Here is a 27,957-nt window from a genome sequence, read left to right on the forward strand (position 1 = left end):
TCCCTGCCTGCTGACCGCCCGTCGGGCCTCTCCGCAACACGGGGCTCCCCACTCACACCTTCTCCACCTTGTTAATTATTACAAGGGAAGCGATGAAGACGAACGTGCGCCAAAGTCCAGTGTGAAAGAGAAAATCAGCAGTTCTCTCGCAGCCATGAGCCAGCCCACCCCAGCCACCACGGAGCCGCCTGCGCTGCCAGGGGAGACGAAGGCAGTCTTTGGGGTGGCAGACATCATCGTGGTGGTCTTTTACTTCGTCTTTGTCCTCGCTGTTGGGATATGGGTGAGTCCCTGAAGTTACAGGGGTTAGGTCTGCAAGCATTTGACCCTCCCCACTCCCCTGCTGGGTACAAAGGTGTCTGCCTGCAAAAGGCATCCCCTGCACACACCGTTATCCCAGGCCCTGCTGAGCAGGTCGGGGAGGCGATATCTGTGAGTCTCCATCCCCACATGTGGACAGCTTTGGTGCTTGTCCTGAGGAAGGTGCCTGCCTCCTGTGCTGCAAAGTAGTCATGGGCGGGAGACCAGGGCAAGGGGAAAGCTGGGGATGGGGGTGGGAAGACTGAAACAGGATGATAAAAGCTTTGGAAAAGTTGTTATCAATTATAAGTTCATGTTGCTTTGTGTAGGCCTCTTTTATAGAGATCTACAGTGTTTTTCTCCTTCCCAATGTGTACATTCAAGGAGAAGACATTAAATAAGTACTAGTGGCTTCTTTCCAAACCTATATTACCAGAAGCCTGCAGGAAGAGAGGCAGAAGCACACAAGCAAAGGGCTGCTGGAAAGGAATGACAGAGTGTTTCAAGGCTGCTGGGATGAGCGTTGGGTCTGACCTGAGGGTGGGTGAATGGAGAAAAAGCTTTTTCTTTCTCCTGTGTTTCCAGTCGTCAATACGGGCAAGCCGGGGAACTATTGGAGGTTATTTCCTTGCTGGACGATCCATGACCTGGTGGCCTGTAAGTGAAATGCATCCCTCTGTTTTTCATGGTTTGAAAGTAATTCTCTATTTAAGGAGGGCAGGCCTTGTGTGGGGATCCCATCCATACACTTTCTGTGCCCCTGTGACAAAGAGAATCCACCAGAAATCATCCCAGGCAACTTTGCCAGGGAGCTGCAATATAGTGCTACCAGACCAAAAAGATAGTTCAGCATCTTCAGTTGTTTCTCATCTTTAAATTTCTCTGCTAAAGTAAGCAATAAAAATGTCCATGCTGGTAGATGTGGAAGAGCTCTGACTGCCTAGTTGTGTTTGGCCCCAACTCACCAAAGATTCCATTGTCCCCAAAGCCAAGACAGCATTAGGTAATCTAGGAATGTGCTTTCCAGTGAAAAAAGCATTTAGAGACTGAAGAAAAAATAATCCCAAAGCCCAAGACTTTCTGAGCCCTTACTATTTAGAGTAAAGTCGAGATTATTGACAAACGATGTAAAGGATATAAACTTCAAACCACCAAAGTATAAATCTTCACTATGAAGAAAAAAAATCTATTGAAGGCATCTTTTCTTGGGAGTGAAAGGTACATATAAAGATAATTTAAAGTTTGAAAGGAATAAAAATGCCACAGGAATAAATATCCTTCTCAGCCAATGCCAAACTCCAGCACTATATATCTTTCTAGTGAGTCATGAGTAGCAGAATGCACTTCTCAACCAAAACACTGTTGTTTTTTTTCCCTTTTTTTTTTTTTTTTTCTTTGCATGTGTGTTGCCCATAAATTCACTAGGCTAAATTTTCAGCCTTTTCCATCAGAGATACATCTGTCTCTCAAATATGTTATTTCTTAAACATTCTTTACACTTTTGCTCAGCCAAGTGACATTTAAAGAAAATGCACAACTTGATGCTTTTTTCTAATTAGGAGGGGAATAATTAAAAAACAGTAAAATGGAGTATTTTTCACCCAACAATATTCTTCTTCTTTTTTTTTTTTTTTTTTTTAATTCTTATTTCTTTTTGCTCCAACCACAGGTGGCCACAGAATCCTCTGGGTACAGGTTGGCTCTTGGCTCTTTTGATTTACAGTCCTAGGTCCATAGCAACCTCTAATACTGTTCACTTTTTATGTTGTTTGTCCAGGTAGAGAGCCAACTCTGCAGCACTTCTTGCAGGCTCAGTTCCTCGTGGCCTTCACCTTGAGTACACGACTGGCTTATATGTACTATTTCTTTTTACAGGGGTGACAGGTCTCTTTTGTGTTAGCCTCAGATAAACCCTGATGTTACATTGCTGCTCCTGTACAATATATCATCTTCTGTATTTTTGTGTCTGATATAGATATCAGGAAAACAGATTACAGTTCTTGAGAACACCACTCCCTACCTAAGTTGCAAACTCATGTTGCAGCAGCCAGCTCTCTAATCAGGAGTTTTCTTTGACAGACACGAAGGCAGAGCTGTTGGCAGGATTCAGTGTGGGTGTTCATGCCATATTAATGTTTTACCTTGCTCAGAGGTGAGAAGCGGATCAAATTCCATCAGTCTTTGTTTCAAGTTTAGCAGTGCTAAGAGAAAAATTCCTCACAGGAGACGTAGCTGAAAGCAAAGTTCCTCTGGAGAGAAAAGGGCTCGACTTGTACTTTAGGTAACATCTCGTTTGACCCTGAGAGGGATTTGGCATTGGCATACAGAAGGGAGGTGAGGCTTTGTGCCAAATTAAAGTATTAATTAAGTCATATAGTCTTTGCCCAGTTTAAATTGCCTTGGAGCTTGCATTCTTCCAATTAGGGTGTCAATGAGCCATGGTAGGGACAGCATCGAAGTTAACCTGAAGAATTAGTATTTTCCAGCCTACTGCAGGGCTGAATATCTTTGAACCTATGTGTACACAACAAACACAAAGGACTACATGTTGCCAACATTGTCCCTGCTACTGTTCAGGAACATCTTGTGTTAGGAGGAGCTTCAAGAGGGTGGTCATGTCGCCGTGGCCTTGTAAACCACCACATGCTTGTTCAGTGCAGGACTTAAAAGAGGCTGGGATGTCTGCAAGCTGTGAAGAGGTAAAGCCTAAAGGGTCAACAAGGTTCCACATTGCTGGCTGTGTACCAAGGGAATTGAGAAATCCATCACATTTCATAGACACTGAGGTATCTGTGGCTGCCACCAGGCTTCCCTCACCCATCTGTTTCCCCCAGAGCAGACATTTATCTCAGGAGAACCCTTGCCAAAGCAAACCCTGATTCTCGGGGAGGAAAACCCAACTCTCCAGTAACACCTAGCCACCTACCTGCAAGGAGATGACATCCTGGGGAAAGGGAGCACCTGGGGAAAGTGCTTGGGCTAATAGAGAAATTCCTTGGGATGACTTTCTGTGTTGTGTGCCTGTGCTGTGTGTTTCAGATCGGAGCATCTCTGATGTCCAGCAATGTGGGCAGTGGCTTACTCATTGGCCTGGCGGGCACTGGAGCAGCTGGGGGCCTTGCTGTTGGGGGCTTTGAGTGGAATGTAAGAGCCTGTTATTTTGTCAACTAAAACATCACTGTTTACAAAGGACTGTGGGTTCATCTCCAAAACCTGATGCTACTGGTATCAGCAACTCCAGGTTCTCAAACCTCAGAAGGGAAGCCTCCAGAAATTGAGACAGCCTAAGAAACATGAAGTCTTTATTTTAGTTTTAAGTGGAATCCACTTAGATGCTCTTTGACCTTCCTGGAAGCATATGGCTATATTTTTAAGCTTTAGTCACCACTCATCAAGATTAAAAGATAATAGATGCTGAAAATGTAGTTGGATAATCACAGGATTCCGGGAACAGGAACTTTGAAAAAAACAAACAAACAAACAAACCAAACCAAAACAAAAAAAAAAAACACAGCATGTACTCCTAAATTCAATGCAAAACCATGAGAATTGGCAACACTGCATTCACCTGTCAGCTGCCAAAATGTGACGTCTCTGGGGTGAACATCTGGGTGCGAAGGCAAGTCTCATTCTGCCCTATTGAAATGCCCTGGAAAATTGCCACTGACACCACACAGAGCATGAAAACCAGGCCCTTTGTGTGTGATGCTAATGAAATTTCTCAGCTGCAGTGATGAGGAGTGAGATTAGTGCCAGCCTCACAATAAACATCACTCACCTAACTCTAAATCTCTTGTCTGTATCAGCAGAGCCTGCTAATAGTGCCGGATACTTGCCAAGCACTGGCAGGGCCCAGCCCACCAAAGGCTCTTTCCTGGGATATCTATTCACTGCAGCTATTTATTTTTTTTTAAACCCTTAAGATCACCTTCAAGTCCTTTGTGAAGAAACCTGAGCCTGCTTTCAGGCTGGTGCATGTAAGACATATCACTGTATTTTAAGTAAATCTATTCAAGTAATTTTAGAAGCCCATGAAGACAAGATTGTATGTCAGGACAAATCTAGCTTCATGAGTTTAGATTCATTTCTTTCAGATTGGAAAGGGACCTTAGGATATGCCATTATTCTCTCCCTTCGGCAAGGGACATCACTCAGCTGCGGGGATCATATGGGCATCTTTTACCTAAGCCAATCTCTGCCACTGCAGGAACCACGGCTGTTCTCTTCAATCACGCTCAACCTCTGTCCCCAGGGCTCAGTTTCATTTCTGATAACTTAAATAACCAATCAAAGTAAAATCTGGACTAATGGAGGGTACTTGGAAGAAAGGTAATGTCCAGAACATTCAGGAAGTGAGGTCTGGTAACCCAGTGGCTTTTATTTATGTTCTGGGTCTCCGTTCTGGGCTTTTGCTGGGTTTCAGAAAGGAAATACACGATGCCTTTAAGACTCTTCACCTGTGGCAAAACAACTGAACTGCCCCTTTATCTACCCGCAACAGAAGCAGATCTGCTTCAGCCTGAAAGGAGAACATCCCAGCAGAGTCTTGCTGTTGCTTATTTTTATGCTCTGCAGGGAGGCTGCTGCCTCAGCCTCATCACTTGCTAATCAAGCAACAAACAGATGCTTCAATCCTTCTCTGAATCACTTAACTATTCACTGCCACAGAGTCAGTGATTTCAAAGGCCACCAAATACAACATCATCTTTAGAGACCCAGAGCAACAGAATACACCATCTTGCCCAAAAGATTCAGATAAGGAATGGATATGCCACCTGTGACAAAGAAGCATGGGGTGTAAGAGGAAAACCTCAGAAACTTTTAAATATATTGTGATAATGCTTTCATTTGTCTTTTCATCTTCTGAGTAGGGACAAAAAATCCAAGTACTTCCCAAATACATTGCATGGCACCACACACTCCTTTCTTAAGTTGTCCACTGAAAGGGAAGATGAGAATTGTGTTCTTGTGTTGAATCACGTGCCTTTATTTTCTCTGTCTCTTTATCAGGCTACCTGGGCACTCCTGGCTCTTGGCTGGATCTTTGTGCCTGTTTACATCGCAGCTGGAGTGGTCACCATGCCTGAGTACCTGCAGAAGAGATTTGGAGGGCAGAGGATACAAATCTACATGTCTGTACTGTCCCTCATTCTCTATATATTCACCAAGATATCCGTATGTATCCAATTGAACACAACCTTTGTGGCTAGGGCAGGGGTAGGGCATCCTGGCACAATGCAGAGATAGCTCAGATGTCCTTCGAAGGACCAGCTCAGCTACCAGAAACAATATCAGTGTATTTTGTGCTTCTTTGCTTAAGTAAATACCTGCCTCTGCATTGATCATGGAGATTTACCTTGAGAGAGAGAGTACTCATTAAGGAGCAATGCACAGGGAGAACTTTACAGGGATATAGCAGCTAATTACTAGATGGTGTAAGTACCACAACCTGCCTTTTCCCTTCCATCAAGTCAAACCTTTGGTAATTTAGACAGGGGAACTGCAGCATTACGCCATCTGAGCATCTGGCTGGTTACATCCTGTAGATATGAAATCCTCTTAAATGATCATAAATCTGCATAGTCCTAGTGATTAGTTTGCTATTGTTCTTGTTGAGTTTTCAGCATTAGGGATGTTATTCCTCTCTCTCTCTGTCACTTGTGTTGTATAAGGAGGGTATAGCAAAAGGGGTAGGTTCTAGCTTAAGACAAAACTCATTATCCTTTCTGGATTGCTTGCAGTGTTGTACCCTGTTGGTAGTTAAAATGCAAGGTAAGCTGTTGGGTATTTCATTTCATTTAAATGCCATTAATAAAGAGGTAGAACATATGTTCAGAGATTTGATAAGAACTACCTGTGCCCTTGGAGGGACAGGACTGTATTTCAAAGCCCATTACAGGGACTGAAAATTTTTGTTTTGGCCAGTTTTGACTAGACTCCATTGAAGTATTTAGACGTCAAATTGCCTTAGAAGATTTTGAATGAAGATGAGGCACCCATGTGCCTTTTGCAGCCGGCCTCAGTGTCCTTCCCCCAGGCTTATTACTTCTCAGTTCCTGGGGGGTGCACTGGAAGATGGCTTAGGGCTGGGTGCATGGGATAGATTTCATCCTCTAATGGCCAATTGTTGGTCATGTTGCTTGCCCCTTGCTGCCACCACTGCCCCCAGGAGCTTTGCTCTCTGCAGTTGGAGCATTTCTCAGGATGACGTCTAGGAAAGAGATGTCTGGAGCAAAACTGGACAAATGGAAAGTCTCTCCTGCAATAGCACAACAGTGTGCACAGCTACACACTCAATGCACAATGTGGAAAAAGACCAATATTTCAAAATGACCTTCAGCAGAGCAGAATTTGCCAATGCCTTTCAGGGCAGGACCCTGGCCCCAGTCATTGCTGTTTCATCTCAGTGGTTTCTCCTCCGTGCAGCTAATTCACACGTGGCTGACGGATGTGGCTGGCGCAGTTTATGGGCATGACAGGTGCTTTCTATTAAGCAGTGCCTTTGTTTGTAGAGAGCTCATTTAGCGGCTGGCTGGACAGCCGGCAGTTGGTTACAAGAAGGATTTTTCTTCCTGTGCATTTTGCCCAGGTGTAAGTTAGCAGCTAGGTCATTGCAGAGTCCTCCCTGTTTGCAAAGAAAAGCAGAGATCTCAATAAACAGTGCTGTCAAAGGACTCAACCTGTGTAGCTACAGAGCTGGTTGCATTTCCTGCTGGGAAGTCAAAGACCAGAAGACTTGCTGGCTCCTGTAGTGCCCTGGTAGTGGTTGTCCCATCTCGGGGTCACAGAGATCAGGAACAACACTGGATACTTGCTTATTTGGGGCACAGCAAAGAGAAATCTTGTCCCATCCCTTCTGTCTTGTTTTACAAATGTCTTTGCCTGTACCTCACCCCATACCAGGTGTACAAGTGTTCTTCAGATTGATTTCCCAACACATACACATCTCCCGTATCACCTTCCACATCTGAACGATGCTATCTGTATAATTCTGGGTTTCACTCAGTTTCTGTTTTCACTCTCCCAGGCAGAAGGTCCAAACAAAACAGAGGTGGTAGGGGTTGCTATATTTCTAAGGAGGTCCTCAGCAGGTATAACCTGTTTTACTGGAGTCATTTTAATGCTGAACAGTGTAAGTAGAAAAGCAGGTTGATGACCTTTTCAGATAAATAAAACATGGTACAAGATAGCAGTGACACTTTACAGAGGTCTTCCAAGCTGAGAGTGACTCCTGGCCACCAGGACATGGTGATGGGCAGAACATGGTCTGTGCTATTTCCACCTTTCCTTCTGTGGATACATGGGCACAGGTTTGATGTCCCCATGACATGGGATGCTGCTCACCATGGGTGGCTTCACTGTCAGTGAAGCTTGTCAACGCTTTCATCTGCAGAGGGCTGCAGGCTGCTCTATGAGATTGCACTTGCACAAAGCAGAGCTAACATCAGACTTTTATTATAATTATTATTATTATGAATTTATTTTCCAGACAGACATTTTTTCTGGAGCATTGTTCATCCAAATCTCTTTGGGCTGGAACCTCTACTTGTCCACTGTAGTCTTGCTAGCGGTGACTGCCGTCTACACCATAGCTGGTAAATAACAAATTTTAAAATAAACACTATAAGCTATGGGCAAGCCCCTTACCATGTTCTTCCTGGGAGGGCTTGTGTCCTGGGGTCCAGCCCAGTACCAGCTTTTCCCAGTGGATCTGTTCTGAAATCACAGAGCTGGGGCCAAGGAAAGCCTTTTTCCAGGTGGAATACCCGTTTCTATGTACGCGGGGACACTGTTTTCTCACTGTTTTTCCTAACAGGTGGTTTAACAGCTGTGATATACACAGATGCGCTGCAGACCCTGATCATGATACTGGGAGCTTTGGTCCTCATGTTCATAGGTAAGGGGAATTTGCAGGGACATCATACACTAATTTAATGATCCCAAGGTCGTTAGACCTTATTGGGGTACCTCACCTCACCCTTTCAGGTATAGTGCAGAAATGAGTTTCAGTCATTCACAGAAGTGGTGCTGGTACAACTCTCATTCACCAACAAACCAGACTTGCTTTGTCCTTTGCACTAACTGTATGGTGGTGATGTCCTGGATAAGTTCATCTTGCCAGTTGGAGCTTATCTGGAGCTGCCAACAAGCTTGCAAAACTGCATCCCCAGGGACAAATTCAGCTCTCACTATGCTCATGTAAATTCAGAGTAACTCTGCTGACTTTCCTTGTTGACTTTGTGGATTACTGTGGATTCACCTGGGCGTAACTGAGAATTATAAAAAAATAACAAGGAACTGACCATCATTGGTCTTTGCTTTAAGCCTCCTTGGCAAACAGAAATACGGATATATCCTGTTTAATTGCATACCTTCCTGCTCCAGTTCTCGGAAGGTGTATTGGCAAAGGCTAGATGCTGAGCACACTGTGAGGATTCGGGTGACAGTTTTTCCTGCATTGATCCTCTTCCAGGATGTGCTGTTCAAACCACAAGGACTCTGGGCAAAATCCAGCTTACTCCTGTACACACTTTGACTTCCAAAAGTGAGGGTGGAATGAAAAGAAAGGAGATGAGAGGAAGATAGGTGAAAAGAAAAGCAATCATCAGACTCAGATAAGGAAATAACATTAAATCATTGGTATTTTCTTTTCAGGATTTGAAAAAGTTGGCTGGTATGAAGGCCTGAAGGAGAAATACAGCACAGCGATTCCAAAGGTGATAGTCCCAAACACGACCTGTCACCTCCCACGTGCGGATGCCTTCCATTTGTTCAGGGACCCAGTCACAGGTGACATTCCTTGGCCTGGACTTATATTTGGCCTCTCCGTGCTAGCTCTTTGGTGCTGGTGCACTGATCAGGTAAAGAAAACCTTTCCCTCTCAGGCACCCCACTGCAATGTTCTTTCCAACCCACTCCTCACTTTGTAGATCTGTGAGCTGAAACATGACTGTGTCTTGCTGTGCAGGAGTTACTGCCTCTGTTACTGGACTAGACCTGAATAGTTCTCTCCTTCCACCTTCTCAGCAAGCTGCTACTTTTGTGCGCTTTTTAGGGTGGGTGAGCAGATTATTTTCATGTCTTTATCCTGCTGTGGGCTGGTGAGTACTGGGGGTCTGCATGCAGTTTGTGCAATGAGGTTACAAAAACGGGGAGCTGGAGCTGGTTCTGCAGTGACCTTGTGCAGACCTCCAGACAAGCTGCTCATATTCCAGCAGGTCTCACGTTTCTTATCCCTATCCAAGTTACAACAGGGAGAACTGTATTTGTTTCTTAAGAAACTGCTTTCGTTGTTCAAGGTGGGATAATCAACAAAACCCACCACTGAACTTTTACCAAAACATCCTTGTCTGCTTCATTCCTTGTCTCTTGCTGCTTTGTAACTGCTGTCCCCAGTCCTCAAGGTGGCTTCACTTCAGTCAAGGGCGAAATGATTCCTCTAAAGGAAATTTCCATGCTGCCCTCTGCCATAGCCTGTACACTGAGCTCTGAGCAGTGGCAGCAGGCTGCAGTCAACCGAGATGGGAAAGTTGCCATTGGCATGCAAAACACTCTGGGATCCTGTCGCATGAAAGTCATCTATGAGAACAAGAGGAGAGATGGATCCTGCTCTCTCTGCAGTGCTCCAGCTTTACTCCCTGCTCCCTTTCTGACCAATTGCAGGTGATAGTCCAGAGGTCGCTCTCTGCCAAGAACCTCTCCCATGCCAAAGGTGGATCGGTGCTGGGAGGATATTTGAAAATCTTCCCTATGTTTTTCATCGTCATGCCAGGGATGATCAGCAGAGCTCTTTATCCAGGTGAGCCTTCCCATATTCTTCACCATAGGGCTTTACAATTTTTATGAGCACTAATCCCACACAGGTCCTTCAGCACTTTTACACCTCAGAAACTCCGCTGTCTTGCAGGCATACTTGTATATATTCCTGTTGTGCACAGATGTTCCCATGCCCTTCTTCCACCTCCAGTGCTCCCACAGCAGAAGAAATTAGTGGGGGTATCCTAATGGGGCAGATTGTACCACTGAGAACAAAGAGCTCCATGCTGTGGGCATTATGTATATCTATCCAGACGGAGTCGATGACAAGAAATATATGAAGCACTGAGGTTGCCCTTTAGGTCCTGTGGATTACTTCCATTGTTTATTTGGTGAGAGTCTTGGCAATCTCCCACACAGATTCATGCAGTTCCCGGTGGATTATGTGAAACAGCCCTCCTTTGTGGAAGAACAAGAGTTCCCCTCGTGTTTTCTCCCAAGGAAATGTCATTGCTCATTCCTCCAGAGCATGCCACTTCCTAGGGAGAATGTCCTGGTTAGAAACACTGCTCCTGGAAGAAAGTGCCTCACGTGCTTCCAGACTTCATGAAATAGGAGTAAGTCAGCCTGCAGCATCATTGGCAACCCAGCTGACAGGCTCATGTAAGCTCTGCAGTTCCCCCAAATAACAAATCATCAAGGACTACAATTACGTAGCATCCAGGAGACTTATGTCAGTACCCTGAACAGAACTGCAATATGTCATCTCAAAGTTTCACCTTTATTTTAGGACATAAAAAAAAATTCTTCAGCTCTACTTGCTCTAGCTGCATTCCAACTTCACCTCTGATTTTATATTTACCTACGCAGGGCATCAAGATTTGTTCCCTTGAGTTATGTGTCCTATGGTTCAACAGCGTTTACATGACTTCTTGTTATTTTCCTGTATCCTACAGATGAAGTGGGCTGCGTGGACCCAGACATCTGTAGAAGGGTCTGTGGAGCAGCAGTGGGTTGTTCCAACATTGCCTACCCCAAACTTGTGATTGAGCTCATGCCTGATGGTGAGAAAACTTTACATTCGTGGAGGTGGGCTTGAGCCAGGCTGTATGTAGAATCAAACTGCCCTTATCCATCCTAAAGATAAGGAAATCTTCCTGCAGTTACCAGCCAGCCGGAAGATAAAAGAGCGCTGGGAATCCAAAGGGTCTAGTCCTGATTTTTTTCCATGTTTTTCTCCGCCAGGGCTCCGGGGTTTAATGATTGCCGTGATGATGGCAGCCTTGATGAGTTCCCTCACCTCCATTTTCAACAGCAGCAGCACTCTCTTTGTTATAGACATCTGGCAGCGGATCCGCAAAAAGGCTTCAGAGCAGGAGCTGATGATTGTGGGCAGGTCCTTACATTTCTTTGTGTCTTGTTGCTGTCATCATCTGTTTTGACTGCAGCACTTACATTCTTCAGTCTGGACCCACTAAGAAAAAAACTGGTGCCAAAAACATAGAAGAGGAACACAGCATGGGAAAGAGCATTACCTTGTCCAGCTTCACCTCAGATAGATGTAGTCAGAGAGAAACACTGTGCTAAGTAGATCAGTGTCCCTCTCTTCTCTTAACTTAGCATAAGTACTGCCTTAAATCTGTATTTTAGAAAAACCAAAGGTACTCTAGAGTCACCATCACCAGAGGTCTTTAAAAACACGTTATTTTTGCACCAGACAGGAGCAATACATTGCAGTTGCTCTTTTTTCATGAAAAAGAGCAGCCTTGATGAGCTGGGCCTCCCAGCTCTCTATCTTTGTGATAAGTTATAGTGCCCTTTACGAGCAAGCTTTAGCACTGCATTATATCAGGGGCATATAAAGTTCTCCTCTTGATAGCAGAATTTAAGCTGCTTTCTGTATGTTTGTACTGTGTTTCCCTCTCCAGTCACAAGCTAGCAAGAAGTTTCAAAACTTCATTTTGGGACAGGTGAGGGATGCAGGCAATAGCTTGCTCCACTGCTGTGAAGTAGTGAGAGGGAAAATACCTCCTGTTCAGCAATATGGGCAACCATCTACAACATGCAATGCAAGATGAAGGAGGATTGTAGTATGCACCTGAGATCCCAGAAGCAGTTTTAATAACCAGAGAATGTGTTGGAATTTGGCAAAGACACCAGACTGAGCGTGTTATCTGCTTGGAGAGGTGGCAGAAAAATTCCTAATGATCACAGCTTCCATCTTCCTCTGTTGCATCCAAGAGGAGATCCTCTGAAGATCATGTCACTCTCTAAGACACATGGAGATGAGGGGCTTGCACTGACCGAGCTCGTGGTGAGAGTCACCAGGCCTTTGTGGATCTCTTGTGCATGTTGACTGCAAGTCCCAGCGCAGCTCACTCTGAAATCCATGAAATCAACCCCGGGATTTGACTGAATTGACCTTCTAAAGGAGAATGATTTTGTCTTTACTTGTGTCCATGTTGCTCTTGACAGTGATCTCTGGTTTTATTCTTAGGAAATTCTGAAAGCAATTGTAAGTTTATTTTGCTGCAAAATTTCATTTTCAGGTAGACTCCTCCAACTATAGAGCTAATACAATTTCATACTCATCTTCCAGAGTCTTTATCCTCATCCTGGTAGTCATCAGTATTCTCTGGATCCCCATCATTCAGTCAGCCAACAGTGGCCAGCTCTTTGACTACATTCAGTCTATAACCAGCTACCTGGCTCCACCGATCACAGCTCTCTTTATCTTGGCAATCTTCTGCAAGAGAATTAATGAGCCGGTAAGTGGGATGTAAAACACCAATTGAGGCACATATTTAATTTGATAAAATAAATAAATAATTTTCCCTTCACTACCTAGCTTAGGAGATTCCTTAGATTCAGAGCCAGTCCAGCTAAAGTGTGACAATTAGAAAGAATTTTCCTGGCATGCATTAGTGGAGTTTAGCCCAGTCTCTAGTGCATGTGTGTTTGCTTCCAAGAAGCCACTGCAAGTGGTGCTTCTTGGCAGTCTCCTCTGAAATCACAAAAGCCAAGGTTGTTCTACACTTTAGGGAGGATGCCTCAAAGTCTAGTTGGAGGCTTGTTGCTAGGAGGAGACTCTTGCATTGTCTGTGCTCTATCTATTCCATGTTCAAGAGTAGAAAGAGAAAAATGAGGATTTTAAACTGAAAACATCCTCCTTTAATGAATGTCAGTGTGAGATGCCATCAGGTCTATCAAAGAGCTGAATTTAAAAAAAAAAAAAAGGCAGAGAAAGGGAACTTCAACCAAGGGTAACATGCAGTGACCTCTTCTTTATGTCTGCCTTTTCTCAGGGTGCTTTCTGGGGCCTTGTGGTTGGGCTGGCTATTGGACTCGTTCGGATGATCATCGAGTTTATTTATAGCACACCGTCTTGCGGTGAGGAGGACAGAAGACCAGCTGTGCTAAAGGACTTGCACTACCTCTACTTTGCACTCATCCTCTGCGTCCTCACTGCCATTGTCATTGTCCTTGTTAGTCTCTGCACCCCCCCAATCCCTGAAGAAAAGGTAAGTGACTTTTCTCAGAAGCCCCGTTTGGTTTCCAAAAATCTCTGAAATCTGTCCTTTTCTTTTCCTTCCATGGCTGAGAAGTGGAGTGTAAAGCATACGCTGCAAAGAAGCACTTGCTCCTCAGCTTTCTGTTCCCCAGGTCTCATAGTGTTAATGCTTCCCGAGGCACTGAGTGCTTGAAATTGAGTGCGAGTTTCCATGCTGTGCCTAGAGCTGGGCAGACACCACAGCCCATCATTGCTGGAATAGAAAGAAAAGAAGAAGGGGGGAAGGAGAGGAAATCATATTATGGAGCACTGCTGAGGAGGAATTAAATATATCTAATTGTAGCATATACCCTGTTTCAGCAGAGCCAGCATCAATCTTGCAGGCAAACAAGATTAATATCTTTTGCAACATGGGCATTTAGGAAAATAACATTTTGTTCCAATGTGATCTCAATTACATTTAATAACTTTGAGTCAGGCACAACTTTCTTTTACTTAACACATTCACATGGTGCAGAGTTGGGAGGCTTTATATAATAAAACCTTAAAGCAACTCTTCCCGGTCCCAAGTTTTAAAGCAGCTGTCAATATAACAAAACTGCCATCTACCTCCAAACAAAGGTTGCTGGATAGATTTAAAAGACTTTTTTTTTTTTTTTTTCCCCTGTCTAACTGCATGAGGAAATGAGGGTGATGCTGTCACAGCATTTTCTATCTGTTGCTTCCTCATAACTTGTAAAGCATTAACCAGCACCATCAATGTTTGATTGAATGTTAGTGGTGTCAAAGATACCCAGCTCCTAAAGATTACATGAAAGCAGGTGCTCAGATAGAGGAGAGGCAGAGAGAGAGAGACTGCCTTTGTGTCTGCTTTGAGATAAAGTCTCATCTTTTATTAGCTATCAGAGGATCCACATGGGAGAGAGAAATACTGGCAAGAAGACACCATTAGTTCTGCAGCTTACGTTGTTCACTACTGCTCAGGGGTGGCCAGATGGTTGCCAGCAATTAATTACTGTGGTTTAATGAGTTTCCACTCATCATCTGACCTGTGATAACTAAACGTGTTCAGTGCTCCCTGCCCACAGCAATAGCAAGATAAGATGCATTAACACAGAACTGGCAAATAGCAAACATCATACCAACAGTTCAGAAAGTGAAAAAACTGGCCGCAGCACCAGAAGGCTTTTACTCTGACCTCTGAGGTATAAAAACAGTTAAAACACGCTCTAAGGAGTGCATGTATTGGGGGAGGAGGGAGAAGAAAAGTCTTGTAGATGCATGAAAACCTAGAAAAAAAATGTAACATATTTATCAAGACTTGAACCAAGTCCTAAGAAGGACTTGCCTGCCTAACCTAACTTGCTAGACAAAAGAAGCTTTGTATATCATAGCTAGCTGGATTTTATGAACCATATTTAATACCATACAGGATGTGATTAGCTACCCTTGGGAAGCTGAAGTAGGTGCCAATATTGCTGGGTTGCTGCGTGTCTGGCATGACTCTGAGTGGGCAGTGTTAAAACCAGCACCTTTCATTTTTCCTTGGTCAGACTAGCCCAACTTTTTCCCTGGACCTGAGCACATCAACAGGGTTGGACGGTGACCCATAGTGGTGTGCTTTCCCTTGGTGTCCTGTCGAGGTGCTATGGGAATGCTGAGATATGAGATGCTCTGTGGCCACTCTGAGATGGTTCAAGGACAGAAAGGCTGAGAGAAGGAAGAGCAGGAGGTAGAAATTGGGATGGATGTGTCAGCCCCCCTGGACCCAAGCTAGCACCTGAATTTTGTGTGGCCATTAGCAACCTCGAGTTGCTGGGTTTTGCCATGCAAGTGAGCAAACTTGTAGTGAAGATATTTTATGTCGCCGTGATGGTGGCTGAGGGGCAGCAGGCATCCTAGCCAGAGCTGCCTGAAGCTCTGGCCCTTCCCAGTCCCAGGTGCTGGACAACTTGCTTTGAGAGCCTCAGATAGCCACCCATAAACATTGTGTGGGGCTAGTTCTGGCAGCCCTTATCTGTGCAGCACTTCGAGAAGTAATGATGAAAGACACCTTATAAGGGCAAGAAATTACACCATTTATTTTGTCACGTGAAAGGAAAAGAAAAAACAAGCCACCAAAAGAAAAGCCAAGGAAATATAGTGATAGATCAGATTTCAGCAGATGTAAATCAGCATAGCTTCATCGCCTTCAAAGACCAGGAACAGCTGCTGAGCACAGTTATGCCACTTTACATCAGCTGAAGATCTACACTGGACAACTTTAAATATTGAATCCCAATTCTTTTCAGATAGCAAATGAGCAAAAGGAGAAAAGAGATTTGTATCTGATGTTAGAGCGGTACAGCTAATGTGCCTGGCTTTAAATGAATTACAATCCAAGAACTGCAAGCTGTAGCATTTTCTCCGGCTGTTTTGGACACTCTCCCATCCCTGTGGTGATTGATGCTGTGCTGGAAAACAAGTATGCAAGGAATTTGTTTGGTATGCTCCAGAGTTCATATGTCTTCATTGTAGGTAGTCCATATTGTGTCACGCCGTCCTTGAAAACCCTGCAAAAGAGCTTACAATTAAATTTGAGACTGTGAAGCTGAAACACAACTGTCAGGTGCCAGATGGCATTTCGGAACAGAAGGATTTATTCTAGTTTACAAACAACAAAAGAAAAACTTTGCTGAGTTATTGCAAACTCCCTTGTCCAAGGAGAATGTGGGGGTGAAAAGGGAAAGAAACAGCCCACAAAAAGAGAGCTACGCAGGCAGGTAACGTCCCCAGGGGTCAGGGTTCGTGCTGACAGGCTGATGGATAGGCAGTTCCAGCTAATGTGCTCCAGAGCTGGGGATGTTTTCCCAGTGTGCTGAGGTCTGAATTCAGCGTCTCCTTCAGGTGCAGAGCTCAGGAGAACTGAACCAGCTGTGGCTGGCCTGGCCCCACACCGTGCACTGCAGAGGTGCTGCAGCTGGGCAGGCTGGTGCTCCCCCTGCACCCCATGGTGCCACTGAGAGCAAAACGTTTTGTAACCTCTGCTGAGGAGCTGTAGACAACACGAGGCTTCACCTCTAGGGTGGTGGCTTGCCTTGTTGAAAAGGTTGGCCACAGGCAAAGCAGCAGCTCTGTGTGGCTCGGTGGTGAGATGTGAGGAGGTTACCTGTGTGTCCATGCTGCTTTCAACTGAGAATTGCTCCCACCTGGCAGAGTCTGAGCCCCAGGGAAACTCCAGCCCCTGCAGGCTTCACTGAGATGTGAAGTGACAGTCACTCGGTGACACATGGGAAGAGAAGTGAAAGGAAAAAAAGTTTCTCAGACGCTTTAGTACCCTGAAACTTTGCTATGTTCCAGTGACATTTTCTAAGTGATTAAAAAAAAAAAAAAAAAAAAAAAAAAGAGAAAAGAATCCTTGAGAAAGATGAGGATCATCAAATCAAAGCAATTTAGCACATCGTGACAAGAAAGATTAGCCCTGCCCAATGCTCATCTTGGTTGAAAATGATTTAAATAAAGCTATAAATCTTCTGGAAATTATGCAACATTTTATGTCAGCTGGAAACTGCTGCCTACATTTGTGTGTGTAAAATTCAAAAATTAAACTCACGTTATTTTGTAAGTGACCCGTTCAAGACATTCATCTCCATAGGGGCAGAGCAGGGAGGCAGTCGCTCATCGGGCAAACGCACGACTTTGCCTGGCCTGTCAGCAGCAGCACAGCCCCGCTGCCCTGGTCCCATCCCGTGGGAGGGCAGGCCGTGAACCTTGTGTGGGTTTGATGAGTGCAGTCCTTGCTGTTTGCCACGGTCACAGCATGCAGAAGTTAGGAAGTGCCACCAAGCTGCTCAGCGTGCATGGTCGGCCAAACAAGCAGCAGCTGCAGCTTGAATTTAAAGCCCTGCACCCCCTGGGATGGTTAACCCACAGCTGGCAAAAGGACTGCTGTGGGGTTTGCAGGATGAACCCCTACCTGGGTGCTTCCTGTGGCTAAGTGAGGAGAAGATGTTCAGACCTACCCCAGGACATGAGTTTCAGACATCCTAGTTTTGTAAGGCAGAGGAGATTGCAGCCACAAAAGCCTTTCCAGAACAGATCATCCTTCATGGCTTGTCATTGAAAGGACAATGCAGAGCACGGTAATGTCTTGTATTAGACCAATAGAGAAAACTGGAGTTAAACGTAAATAAAAACACCAACACAACAAATGAAGAAAAAAAAAAAGAGAGAGGGAAGAGACGTTTGTACAGACAAGTCTTACAGCGTGTGCCCATTCCTTTCTTCTTGCGACTACACCTGTTGGTCTGATGCATGGTATTGCCCTCGCTGCAAACTGTGACCTGTTTATCTCCACCATGGCTCTGTCCCTCTGTGCTGTTGCAGTCACAGGGCAGAGACACAATACTGCTGCTCGTCCCACCCAATCTAGCCCTGAGGTAAGCTCCTTTGGAAGGGCAGGTTTCTGCTTTGATGTGAGATTGTCTCAACTGTGGAGTTTAATGTTCATGTTGGATTTTCTCCTCCTATTAAACTGCAACTGAGATGGGACACAAGATCCTCCAGTCTCTCCCCATGTCCCACAGAGCCATTTAGATATCAGTGTCCCCATGGCCATATAGGTGCATGCTAACACCCAGCTGATCTTCCTGTGATGAGGGTACAATTGCTGTCTGTAGCTGGCCATAAACAGAGAGGGTTATCTTAACTTAATTTTTTATTCCTTCTCTCTCTTTCTTTTCCCCCTTTTAATTGACTTTGTTGCCCTTTCCCTGTTGGAAGGCTGCTGTTCTGGACACAGATCTTCATCATTATTTCATGTCAGTAAGCTGAGCAAAAAGGAGTCTGCTTCCGCAGTGTCTGCTAAAAGGTTTCTGGTAGAGACAGGGATGGAACTGATTAAGCAGTATGACAACAACAAAACAAAAGAAAACAACAACAAAAAACAGATGGATCGAAACTAGATTAACTCATTTTTTCAGCTTTCCAGCTCCAACTGGATGATACCAGCTTTTTAATTTTTTTATTTTATTTTTTTTTAATTTCCCCAGTGTGTGGGTATCTGCACAAAAGGTAGATGAGGGAAAAGCAGGGGAAAAAATGTCACTTTAGAACTTCTCTGCCAGTACCATGTTGGACCTGTCTCCCCAAAGAGGGCCATGACTTACATGCCAGTTTGGGACGGGCAGGCCATAACCTGTGTGTTCTCCATCTCTCTCTGCAGCTCGCTTGCCTGACATGGTGGACAAGGCACAAGAAATCACCTGACATTGACCTGAGAAATTACAAGAGCGAATCAGCACAGATGAACTCAGCCAATGGAGAGGGCGACATGCTTGAAAGCGCAGATTTGGGCAATAAGGAGGAGGAAGGTAGGTGCCTGACTGTGGACAAGCACATTCATGTGCATGTGAATGCATAGCCAGGATCTCACACGTGCCCTCCAAAACTCATGAGAGGTCACCTGTTGTAGTCACTGGAGTCCATGACTTGTACTTATGGGGATACCAGTTATAGAGATGTGATGAATGGAAGTGTGGCTGTTGGTCTTCCCAACGTATCTGCTAGCATTTACTTCCACATCACAATCATATGAATGGCTCAAAGGAGCTACTGTTCTTGAAAAGCAAGAAAACCCACCACTAAGTACAATGTTTCTCCTCCTCTTCCCAATGAAGTCATTTATCCATGTGAACTACCCTGGTGCAGTCCTGCCCAGGCTGCAGTGTTATTTTGGCACTTCAGGCCTGGACACCTGATGGCAGGATGGACTCCTCAGATGGGGGTCAACAGCCACCTACAACAGCCCCCCTGGGGGTGGAGGTCTGTGCTGCTGGGACCCTGCTCCCTGGCCCATTGGCACTGGGGCTCTGTGCCATGACACTGCAGCTATTTCTCTGTCTCACCAAGATGCCTTTGAGGAGATCTGTATTGATCCTGCAAGCATAACCAAAGCAGCAGCTAGTAGTAGCACTCTCATGGCAGGCTCTGTAATCAGCACGTACAGATGGTGTCCCTTCCTGTCCCCATCACTGCCAGGAGATAAAGCCCTTGTCCATGTGCTCGAGATGCCTTCTCCTTGCCCCTGTGTGGTCTGTGCTGGCCAAACTCACTCAGCGTTGCTGTAATATCCTGCATCAAAATGGCATTATGGTCCGAAGAGTAGCAGGAAATGCTACATGTGCAAGTTCTGTTCAGAGTGAAAAAAAATAATAATCCAGCTTTCTGGTTTTGAGCTTAACCTTCCAAGGTTACAGAGCAGAACTCAGAAGAAAGGCACATACACAAGATTTTGCTACTCCCTCCTTTTGTTGGTCAGGCCAAAGGACACTGGTACCAATTACAGCCAAGCTAAACAAAAGAGAACAAATAAAAGAAATCTCATTTTTTTCCCCATTAGAGTAAGTTTGGGTTTCAGTTGAATGCAGCTGTTCATCATTATTTATTATTTTTTATCAATTCCTAGTTCACTTAACTGGCTCATATTTTTATAAACAAATGTCTTGGTAATTTGGTGAATAGTAATGATGGGAAAGGAAATACAGAACAAAGGATCTGACAGTTTAATGAGATTTTTTTCCTTGGGTAACACCTTGTTTTCAAGGCCTTCTACCTTTCAAAAAAAAAAAAAAAAAAAAGGTTATATTTGGAAAGAACAGCCAGAGCAATATACACAGCACAGGACTGACAATTAAAGCACATACTTCACCTGGCCTGTCACGTGTAATAAACAAGCCAGGAGATCTCTAAATGGACCATCATGCTGTCAGGAATATGTGAAAGTGGAAGGAAGCTGGGTTGGGGAGGAAGGGGAACAGCTCCATTAATTAACAACTGGTGTTGCAATCAACCTGCAGTAATCAGGCTGTGCTGTACATGGCAGAGCTCACTGCTTCCCCTTCCCATCTCCATCTTCTGTCCCACCTGAAGTGCCCCCAGGCCCCGCAGGCTGGCTGACACACAGATGAGGGAGGGCCGTGTCCCAGCCCGGCAGTAACATTTTGTCCATCTCTCACAGCACCCAGGCCTCCCTGCTGGAAAATGCTCTACCTGTGGTTCTGCGGCCTGTCCCCTGGCCCCGCACGCACTCTGTCCCAGGAGGAGAAGGCCGCCCTGGAGCGGAGACTCACCAGCATCGAGGAAAAGCCCCTGTGGAGGACTGTTTGCAACGTTAACGCTGTTCTCCTGCTGACCATTAATGTCTTTCTGTGGGGATATTTCGGCTGAGGTGGGGTGAGGCGGCAGCACATGGCTTTGGTTTCTCTCAGGGCTTTTCAACTTCATGTCCAAGCTGTAGGCGTCAGGTGAAAGAGGTTCTGGTGATGGTTCCCGTGGTGCTGGCATGCCTGGGGCGGCTGTCCCCGGAGGCCCTGCTTGCTGGAAATGCCTGCGGGGCTCGGTTGGTCCATGACTAAGACAAGGTGCGACCGAGACTCACAACCGGTCGCATCCAGGATGTGTGGGTCAAGCCAAGAGGCCTGGGGGCAGCTTTAAAAGGTGCAGAGCCGAGCCTGGCAGAGGGCAAGGGCTCTGGAAAAACCTGGCTGTGGTGCTCGCTGCCCTCCTGCGACCTGACTTTGCTAGCAGGAGAAGGACTCCTGGTTTACACTGGTGTGAAGCACTACTGCAGGTTTCTGTATGGCCGAATTGAAACAGGGTTAGCGTAGAGCACTGGCTTAGCTCAGCAGCAACAACCCATGCTCCTGCAGCCCCCCAGGACCTGTGCTGGACCCCCCCAGCTGGCACTGGCAGCAGGGACGGGGTCTCCCACCAGCCCCCCGGCCTTCCCGCTCACAGCATGAGCCTGTTTACTCACCGCACCAATCCTGCCCTTTAACAGCATTACAGCAATAAAAGTGCCTCAGTAACAAAGCCAATTTCGACTCTGGGTTATTGTGGTTATATATCCTTGCACTGATGCACAAAGGTCTCCTTGGGACCACGGTGTCCGGGCTGTGGTGGGGAAAATGAATACACCTTGTGCCAGGTCACCTCTATCTGGGCCTCTCTGATCCCCCCTTGGTACCCTACTGAAATGTGGCATTGCTGTCACATTTTAAATCACCTCCGTAGGAAGAGGTGGCAGTGCCCACACTAATATCATGATGTGGTGGTTAGGACATGCACCTGAAGAAGGTTACAAACACCCATGGGGATGTGACCCTCTGTGCTCTGGCATTGGAGGGGCACGGCTGAGCTACCGGGCATGGACTGTGCAGGGAGTGAGGGCATCAGGTTAAGCACAAAGCCATGAAGATGAAGACGGTGAATGATGATCCTGCAAAGAGAGGAGACACGAGACCCTGTGCCTACCCAATACAGGTCGTGGTTTCCCCACTTGTCCTCTATTAGGGTAGAGGAGAATGAATCAGCTGTGCAAGACAGAGTCTCTGTGTGTGTGTACAGATCAATACAAACACTTTTTTTAAGATGAAAAAGTACATTTTCTTTAAATAAGGGAACTCTCAGCCCTGTCAGTGGCCCATCTGTACCCATGGGAGGAGGTACACGCTGCAGAGCTTGCCTTGCCTTTCCAGTATTCAATTTTGAGCAGGTGGTACCCAGATCAGAGGGTGCCTCAAAACATTTAGAGGAAATCAAGTTACCAGCTGTGATTAATAGCTGGTAAATGCCTAATAATAATGGACACATTTCTAATGCATTTAGAAATACTAAGGCTCGCGCCTCCTCGCCTGGAGCAGCGAAGCGCTGAGTGCTCCTGAGCCACACAGCCCCTCAGCAGCACTTAGCTCAATGGCTTTATTGGCTTTTTGGACCACACATCCTCTAAAGCCATGGGAAAAGCAGCACAGAGCAGGATGAGGAATACCACAGCAGATTTTTTTTTTTTTTTTTTAACATTTGAGATTACTCTTTTCTCCCCTCAAAATTTAGTTTTGCAAAGAATAGAAGTGGAATTTAATAAGCTTTTTTTTTTTTTTTTAATGACACAAATAGTTTCATCTATGGACATACGGCCCTGACTCTCCTGCTCCTCATCTCACCCTGTGGATCCCAAATAATGGTACCTCTAAAATGTCGATGCCTATGTCAGTTAAATGAACTAATATACTTTGAGAGATGTGGCCGCATCCCTGAGTGTGGCCACAGAAGAGTGGTGACATCCGCACTGCCAGATGCAGCCAGCTCTGCACCCCGCAGGAGAAATTCATTTCATTGGTAAATTTACGTGCCGTACTACTGTGCTTTGAACCATGAAAGCAAAACAAAAGAAAAAGAAACATCAGGGAGAGGGGAGACTGAAATGTTTTATTGAAAATAAACCAGTTGTCTCAAAACATCTTGCTGTGTGTTTTCCAAGAAAGAACAATACTTATCCAAAAAACATCAAAAATAAAAAAGTTTTTCCCTCCCTGTAAGATTGGAGCTGAGAAGGGTTTCCTCTCCATACTATTCCTCATTTTAGTCCCTCTGCTCCTTTCTTTTTGTCTGCCAACATCCTAGCTCCCCTCTGCATCTCCCAGCCTTGGTAATTTCTGGTCAATGTGCGTCTCCCCACAGGTCACATAGGAACATGGTGCCTCCAGCTCCTGCTCTCCTCCTTGCACCAAGTGGGGCCTTGCTGGCCCCTCTGCTCTCCCTCAGACTCACCCTGAATGTCATCGAGGCACAGGGATGAGGACAGGGCATGACAGGACGGGTCTCGATCCCCGGCATTGCAGGTGATGCTATGTCGGGGAGCACTGCAGCTCTGGGCAGCATCTCAGGAGCATGCTGGAGTTTGCAAAGGAGCGAGATCACACCTGAGGCTCTGCAGGTGCAGTGATTATATGCCCAAAATAAAATGTTCATTTCCTAAGAGGGATTAGCAAGGCCAAAACACAAGGCCCGTGACACTCCAACACAGTAACTGTGAAGAGCTTCACCTCCTAACATGTTATGCATCCACAAAAGGAGAGGGTCTGTCTCAAAGTCATGTCAGTTGAAGACACACAAATGCTTAAACACCTGTGGCAGGGTTGGAGAAACATTTTTAGAGATACATGAGGTGGGATGAGCTGCGGCTGCTGCAGGCAGCACTCCGGGCTGGAGCACCTTCTGGGCACAGCCCCTGAGGGAATCAGGATCATCCACGAATCCAACCATCTACAGCCCCAGAGCAAGGAAGAAGCACCGTCACAGGGCCTAGAAGAGGCTTTAGCACTGGCACTGGGAGAGGCAGAGCCCGGCAGCGTAGGGCTGCAGTGCTGACAGCCCCCTGGGAAGGCGGCTGCGGCTGCGCTCCTCAGAGCCCTTCCCGGGAGCCGCCTGTCAGCGCTGCAGGGACACAGCCCAGCCTCGCTCCTCACCGCCCGTGATGGATGGCAATATCCTAACAAGAATGCATCACTTTCGGAGCTGTAACCAATATACAAGTCCATTGGCAGCAGATGTTATTAATGATGCCAATACATATTTTCTTATTAATCTTCCATACTAGGCTTGTGTCTATCTGCAAATGATTATCATTCATTTTCCTGACAAATCTATCAAGATCATTTATTACTGTTCGGCAAAGGATCTTCTTTTATACAAAGATTAATAACATTGCATTTTATCTGGCTGGCTGAGCCAAAGGAAATGAAATTAACAATGAACCCTACAAACATGTCATCACTTTAATTTACCGGAAAATATTTTAAAATGTTATTTAAAAGAATATACGCTATGGTAGGCACAGTTTATTTTAAAGGAAAGAAATGAAACTCTACACATTTTAGCCGGATGAAGAGCAAGTTAGCTCCATGCTTTCTCTCGTTCCTTGCACTCATTTTCTGGGACAGAGAGGGAGCAGCGTGCACAGACCTCACCTGCTCAGGGGAAGTGCAGCTGGAAGTCACTGCTTGCTGGGTTAAAGGGCATCCTACCCAGGAACACCACCTCTCATCCCTGCAGGGACCACTGCCCTCCATGTAGTCAAACATCAGAGTAAAACTCGGAGAGATCTGAGGGAGAGGAGGGGAGGTGTGGGTTTATTGGGGAGGCCTGGCTGACGGTGTCCCAGCACCCTTCTGGTCACTGCTAGGAAAAGAAACGCACCTACTGAGCTTACATAGGCTGGTTTCTTTTATTCTTTTGTGTTGGGTTATTCCCCTCCCTTGAGTAAAATACTTAAAAAATAAATACACACCAAGGAACACATCAGAATTTCCCTCCTAGTTTTACTGCAAATAGTAATGCAAAACAAACAAACAAAAACAAACAACAAAATGGCTTTTGAAGTACTTTGATCATACCCATGAATTTCAACTTCCCTCCACTGCTGTGCCCCACGTTCCCAGCTCTGGCCATCTCAGGCAAGGGGAATCCCACCACTCCCCTCCACAGCCCTCTGCCTGGAAGCATTGTGCTTAAAGCATAGATTGCTTAAAACAATTTTGAACTATGTAGTCAAGAAGTGCTTCTCCAACACTCCAACAAAGCCAACTTTCTTACCTTCAGTGGATTCATTTTATCTTACCCAGATACTAGGGTAGGAGCAATGGTTTAAACCCCAGACAAAAGAGCATAACCCTGCTAAAACCTCAAGCTTTAACAGTTTCAAAATGCTGATGTATTGGCAAGAGGATTTCCAAGTGTTCATTTGTGTATCTCTGGGGAGCCACAAAAACCACACTTGTTAAACTGGTTGGCGTTTAACCAAACATTTTATCACTACTTAACAAAGTCTTCTTGATTCCTTTTAATTTAAAAAGTCATCAATAGCGTGTAGGTCTGTAACAAATTTTTAGCAAATAAGAAAAGCCTTTTCTCTGCCTTTCCCCAAGTGTACCCTAACCCTCAAAGTCATGTATTTTCTGCACCTTTCCCTGACCCAGTGAATCTTGAAACTCATATAGGAAAGCTGGAAAATGCTTCTGCCCTGAAACAGCCATGACCCAAGTACTGGGCACTTCCAGAATCAGTTATAGGTTCAGAGTCCTTCAAGTGGAACAAGGAAGTCTATGGGCATCTCCGATTCCTGACCAAAAATGCCCCATAATGCCTGAAGGAGTCTTCATGCTTTCCCCACCCTTGTCTAAAATGAAGTTTCCAGCACATCTGCGTATCCACCTCCATCACAGTAGACGGGGTGATGTTGTATCAGCAGTTGCCATCTGGTCAAAGGCTGGCACCGAAGTCTCAGTGTGCCATTCAAGCACAGCCCAAGATTTCATAAGCAAAAGCTAACATATGATGCTGCGCAGTATTACAGATAAGCTGTCCAAGCAAGACCAGATGGCACCACCGTGCCAAGGACAACAAGCATATTAAGATGTCAGAGTACGAACCAAGTCAGCCTGAGCTGCTAAGTTCATGCCATTTACGCACACTATTCCCGTGAACGAAGCAAGCTGTCCTCAAATACACTGCAGAAATGCTCCTGGAGAGGGCACTTGAACAACGCTCTGTGAGCCACAAGATGTCCCCCTGGGAGCCCCAGTACCACGCAGGAGGGATTGAGCTGAGTACCTCACAGGACTTTTGTGTAGGCAAAACCTGAGAGCACCTGCACACCCAGCACTCAGTGCACTCTGCAGTGTGGTCCCTCCACCAGAGTACTGTCAGACTGGGTTAACAGCACTCAGGATGCAGTATGGAGATGGAGATCATCGGGGGTCAATTCCTCTGAACACTTTCTGGTTTAGCCTAAGCAGGCAGGTTTTATTTTTGGGTGTGGAGGGAGGGGCCAGGGCAACCATTTTAAGAAACCCTTAATTTCTGTTGCATTCATTCAAAAACAGGAATGCTGTTTGAAACATTCAGCTGTGACTCGCTCCTGTGGCTTCCACAAAAGCAGCATTCAATTTAATATGTGAGACTCATAACCAACTCACGCAGTGCAATAGTTCACATCAGTTTGACGAAAAAAATTCTGCTGGAAGCGCAGGCAAGTAGCAGTGTCAATTTTTCATTAACCTACAGCCACTGTCTCTGTAGACTTACAGCTATAAGTAAGATTACTGTTATAATTTCTTCTTATCCCTAAGGGAAGCGGAAAAAAAAAAAAAAACTTCACAAAACTTTTAAGGTCATTAAAAAAAACACCTTTAAATTGGAGGTAGTTTCAGTTTACTTTCATATTTCAAAATCAAATCTTCGCTTCAGCCTCACATCAAAGCAGAAACGTCAGTTGCTTTGTTTCTACGTCTTCCATGAAAGAAGTTCCAGTTTATACATGAGCTGAATGCCAAGTAAATAATTTTCCTGGGGAACAAAGGCAGCTTTTCTGTTTGTTTTAAACATATGTAAATAGAGTCCCAGGAGCTGAGCTGCCTGTCACTTCAAACAGGTTTACACTCATGTCACTCCAGCTGGTTATTTCTGACTGACCTTAGGGCAGGACTGCAGAAGTTTCCCTCCCCGCTCCTCCAAGCACTCGTATCAAGCAGCCACTCAAATCCTTCCCCTTTGGCCTCACACCTCACTAAAGGGGAAACAGTTTAATATGCATTACTTCTGCTAGCAAGTTTATTCTTCTTTTTCCTTTATTTTTATTTTTTTTTAAGCTCTAGTTACAGTATCACAGGAATACTTTGGTCCTCTGTCACAGTCACCACAGCAGTCCTGAAAAGCATCTGGCGGATAAGATCAGTATCTGACAATGTATGACTACTATCAATAAACAGTCAGGGCTGTGTTCCTGCATACCAGCGGTATATTAAAGACTGATGGTACCAACTCGTTTATGGGGGACATGGAAGGAAAAAATAGATCGGTAAGAAAAATTATTAAAAAAGAAAAAACACCACACTACCATGAGGGCACCAACAGTCTCAGGCAGGATTTGCCTTTCCAGTACCAGGCATTGAAACAGGGCAGAGTTATTTTCCACAAAGCCAGAAGACAAAAAGAGGCACAATCCCTTCACATGCCCATCTACTATTACTCTTTTTTTTTTTTTTTTTTTATTTAAAACTAACAGATCAGTGCACAATTAAGAGAGCTTATAATGCCTGTCATTTCCAAATGGCTTGGGTTATATCTCAATCTCCAGCACTAGTTTTGGGTGTAATACCAGGTAGCACTGAGGGATGCATCACTTCGTAGGCTATGCATAAGCCACACTTAAGGAAAATCCTCAAGTACACAAGAAACCTCAGTTTTGATTGGCCAAGTTACCACAACTTATTGATAATTCAAATCACTCAAGTATTATTCAGTGTTTTCTTCTCCCTGGTTTTTTCATCTCTTGACAAGTTTACAAAGAAAAGAATGGAGCAGAGCTTAGCTGCATTACATCCAATATGCTGCCTACACAAACGCCAGAGAAGCTAAATGAACCCCAGAACATATGGCACTCTGCTGACAGAGCTCAGAAACTGGTTCTGCATGAGCAACAAGGAACATCTTGAAACGCACAAGACATATGTGTTTTAGGAGGAAGATTGAAGTGTTTCATAATAAAACAGGACAAAGTGAAATACAAG

General features: G+C 45.2%; 1 protein-coding gene across 1 annotated transcript; it reads left to right on the plus strand.

Moving 5' to 3' along the window:
- Positions 1 to 154: 154 nt before the first annotated feature.
- Positions 155 to 21,538, plus strand: SLC5A9 (solute carrier family 5 member 9; the record flags this gene model as incomplete). The annotated part of the gene is made up of 14 exons (XM_082766569.1): positions 155 to 283; positions 886 to 957; positions 3,340 to 3,444; positions 5,311 to 5,475; positions 7,790 to 7,895; positions 8,117 to 8,197; positions 8,956 to 9,161; positions 9,964 to 10,099; positions 11,013 to 11,120; positions 11,302 to 11,452; positions 12,656 to 12,824; positions 13,362 to 13,577; positions 18,771 to 18,918; positions 20,565 to 21,538. 14 exons carry the CDS (start codon positions 155 to 157, stop codon positions 20,771 to 20,773), a joined length of 2,001 nt encoding a protein of 666 aa, XP_082622695.1. The 3' UTR covers positions 20,774 to 21,538.
- Positions 21,539 to 27,957: the final 6,419 nt, after the last annotated feature.

The sequence above is a fragment of the Aythya marila genome (genome assembly GCF_965140915.1).
Source record: "Aythya marila genome assembly, chromosome: 8".
Classification (NCBI taxonomy): Eukaryota; Metazoa; Chordata; class Aves; order Anseriformes; family Anatidae; genus Aythya; species Aythya marila.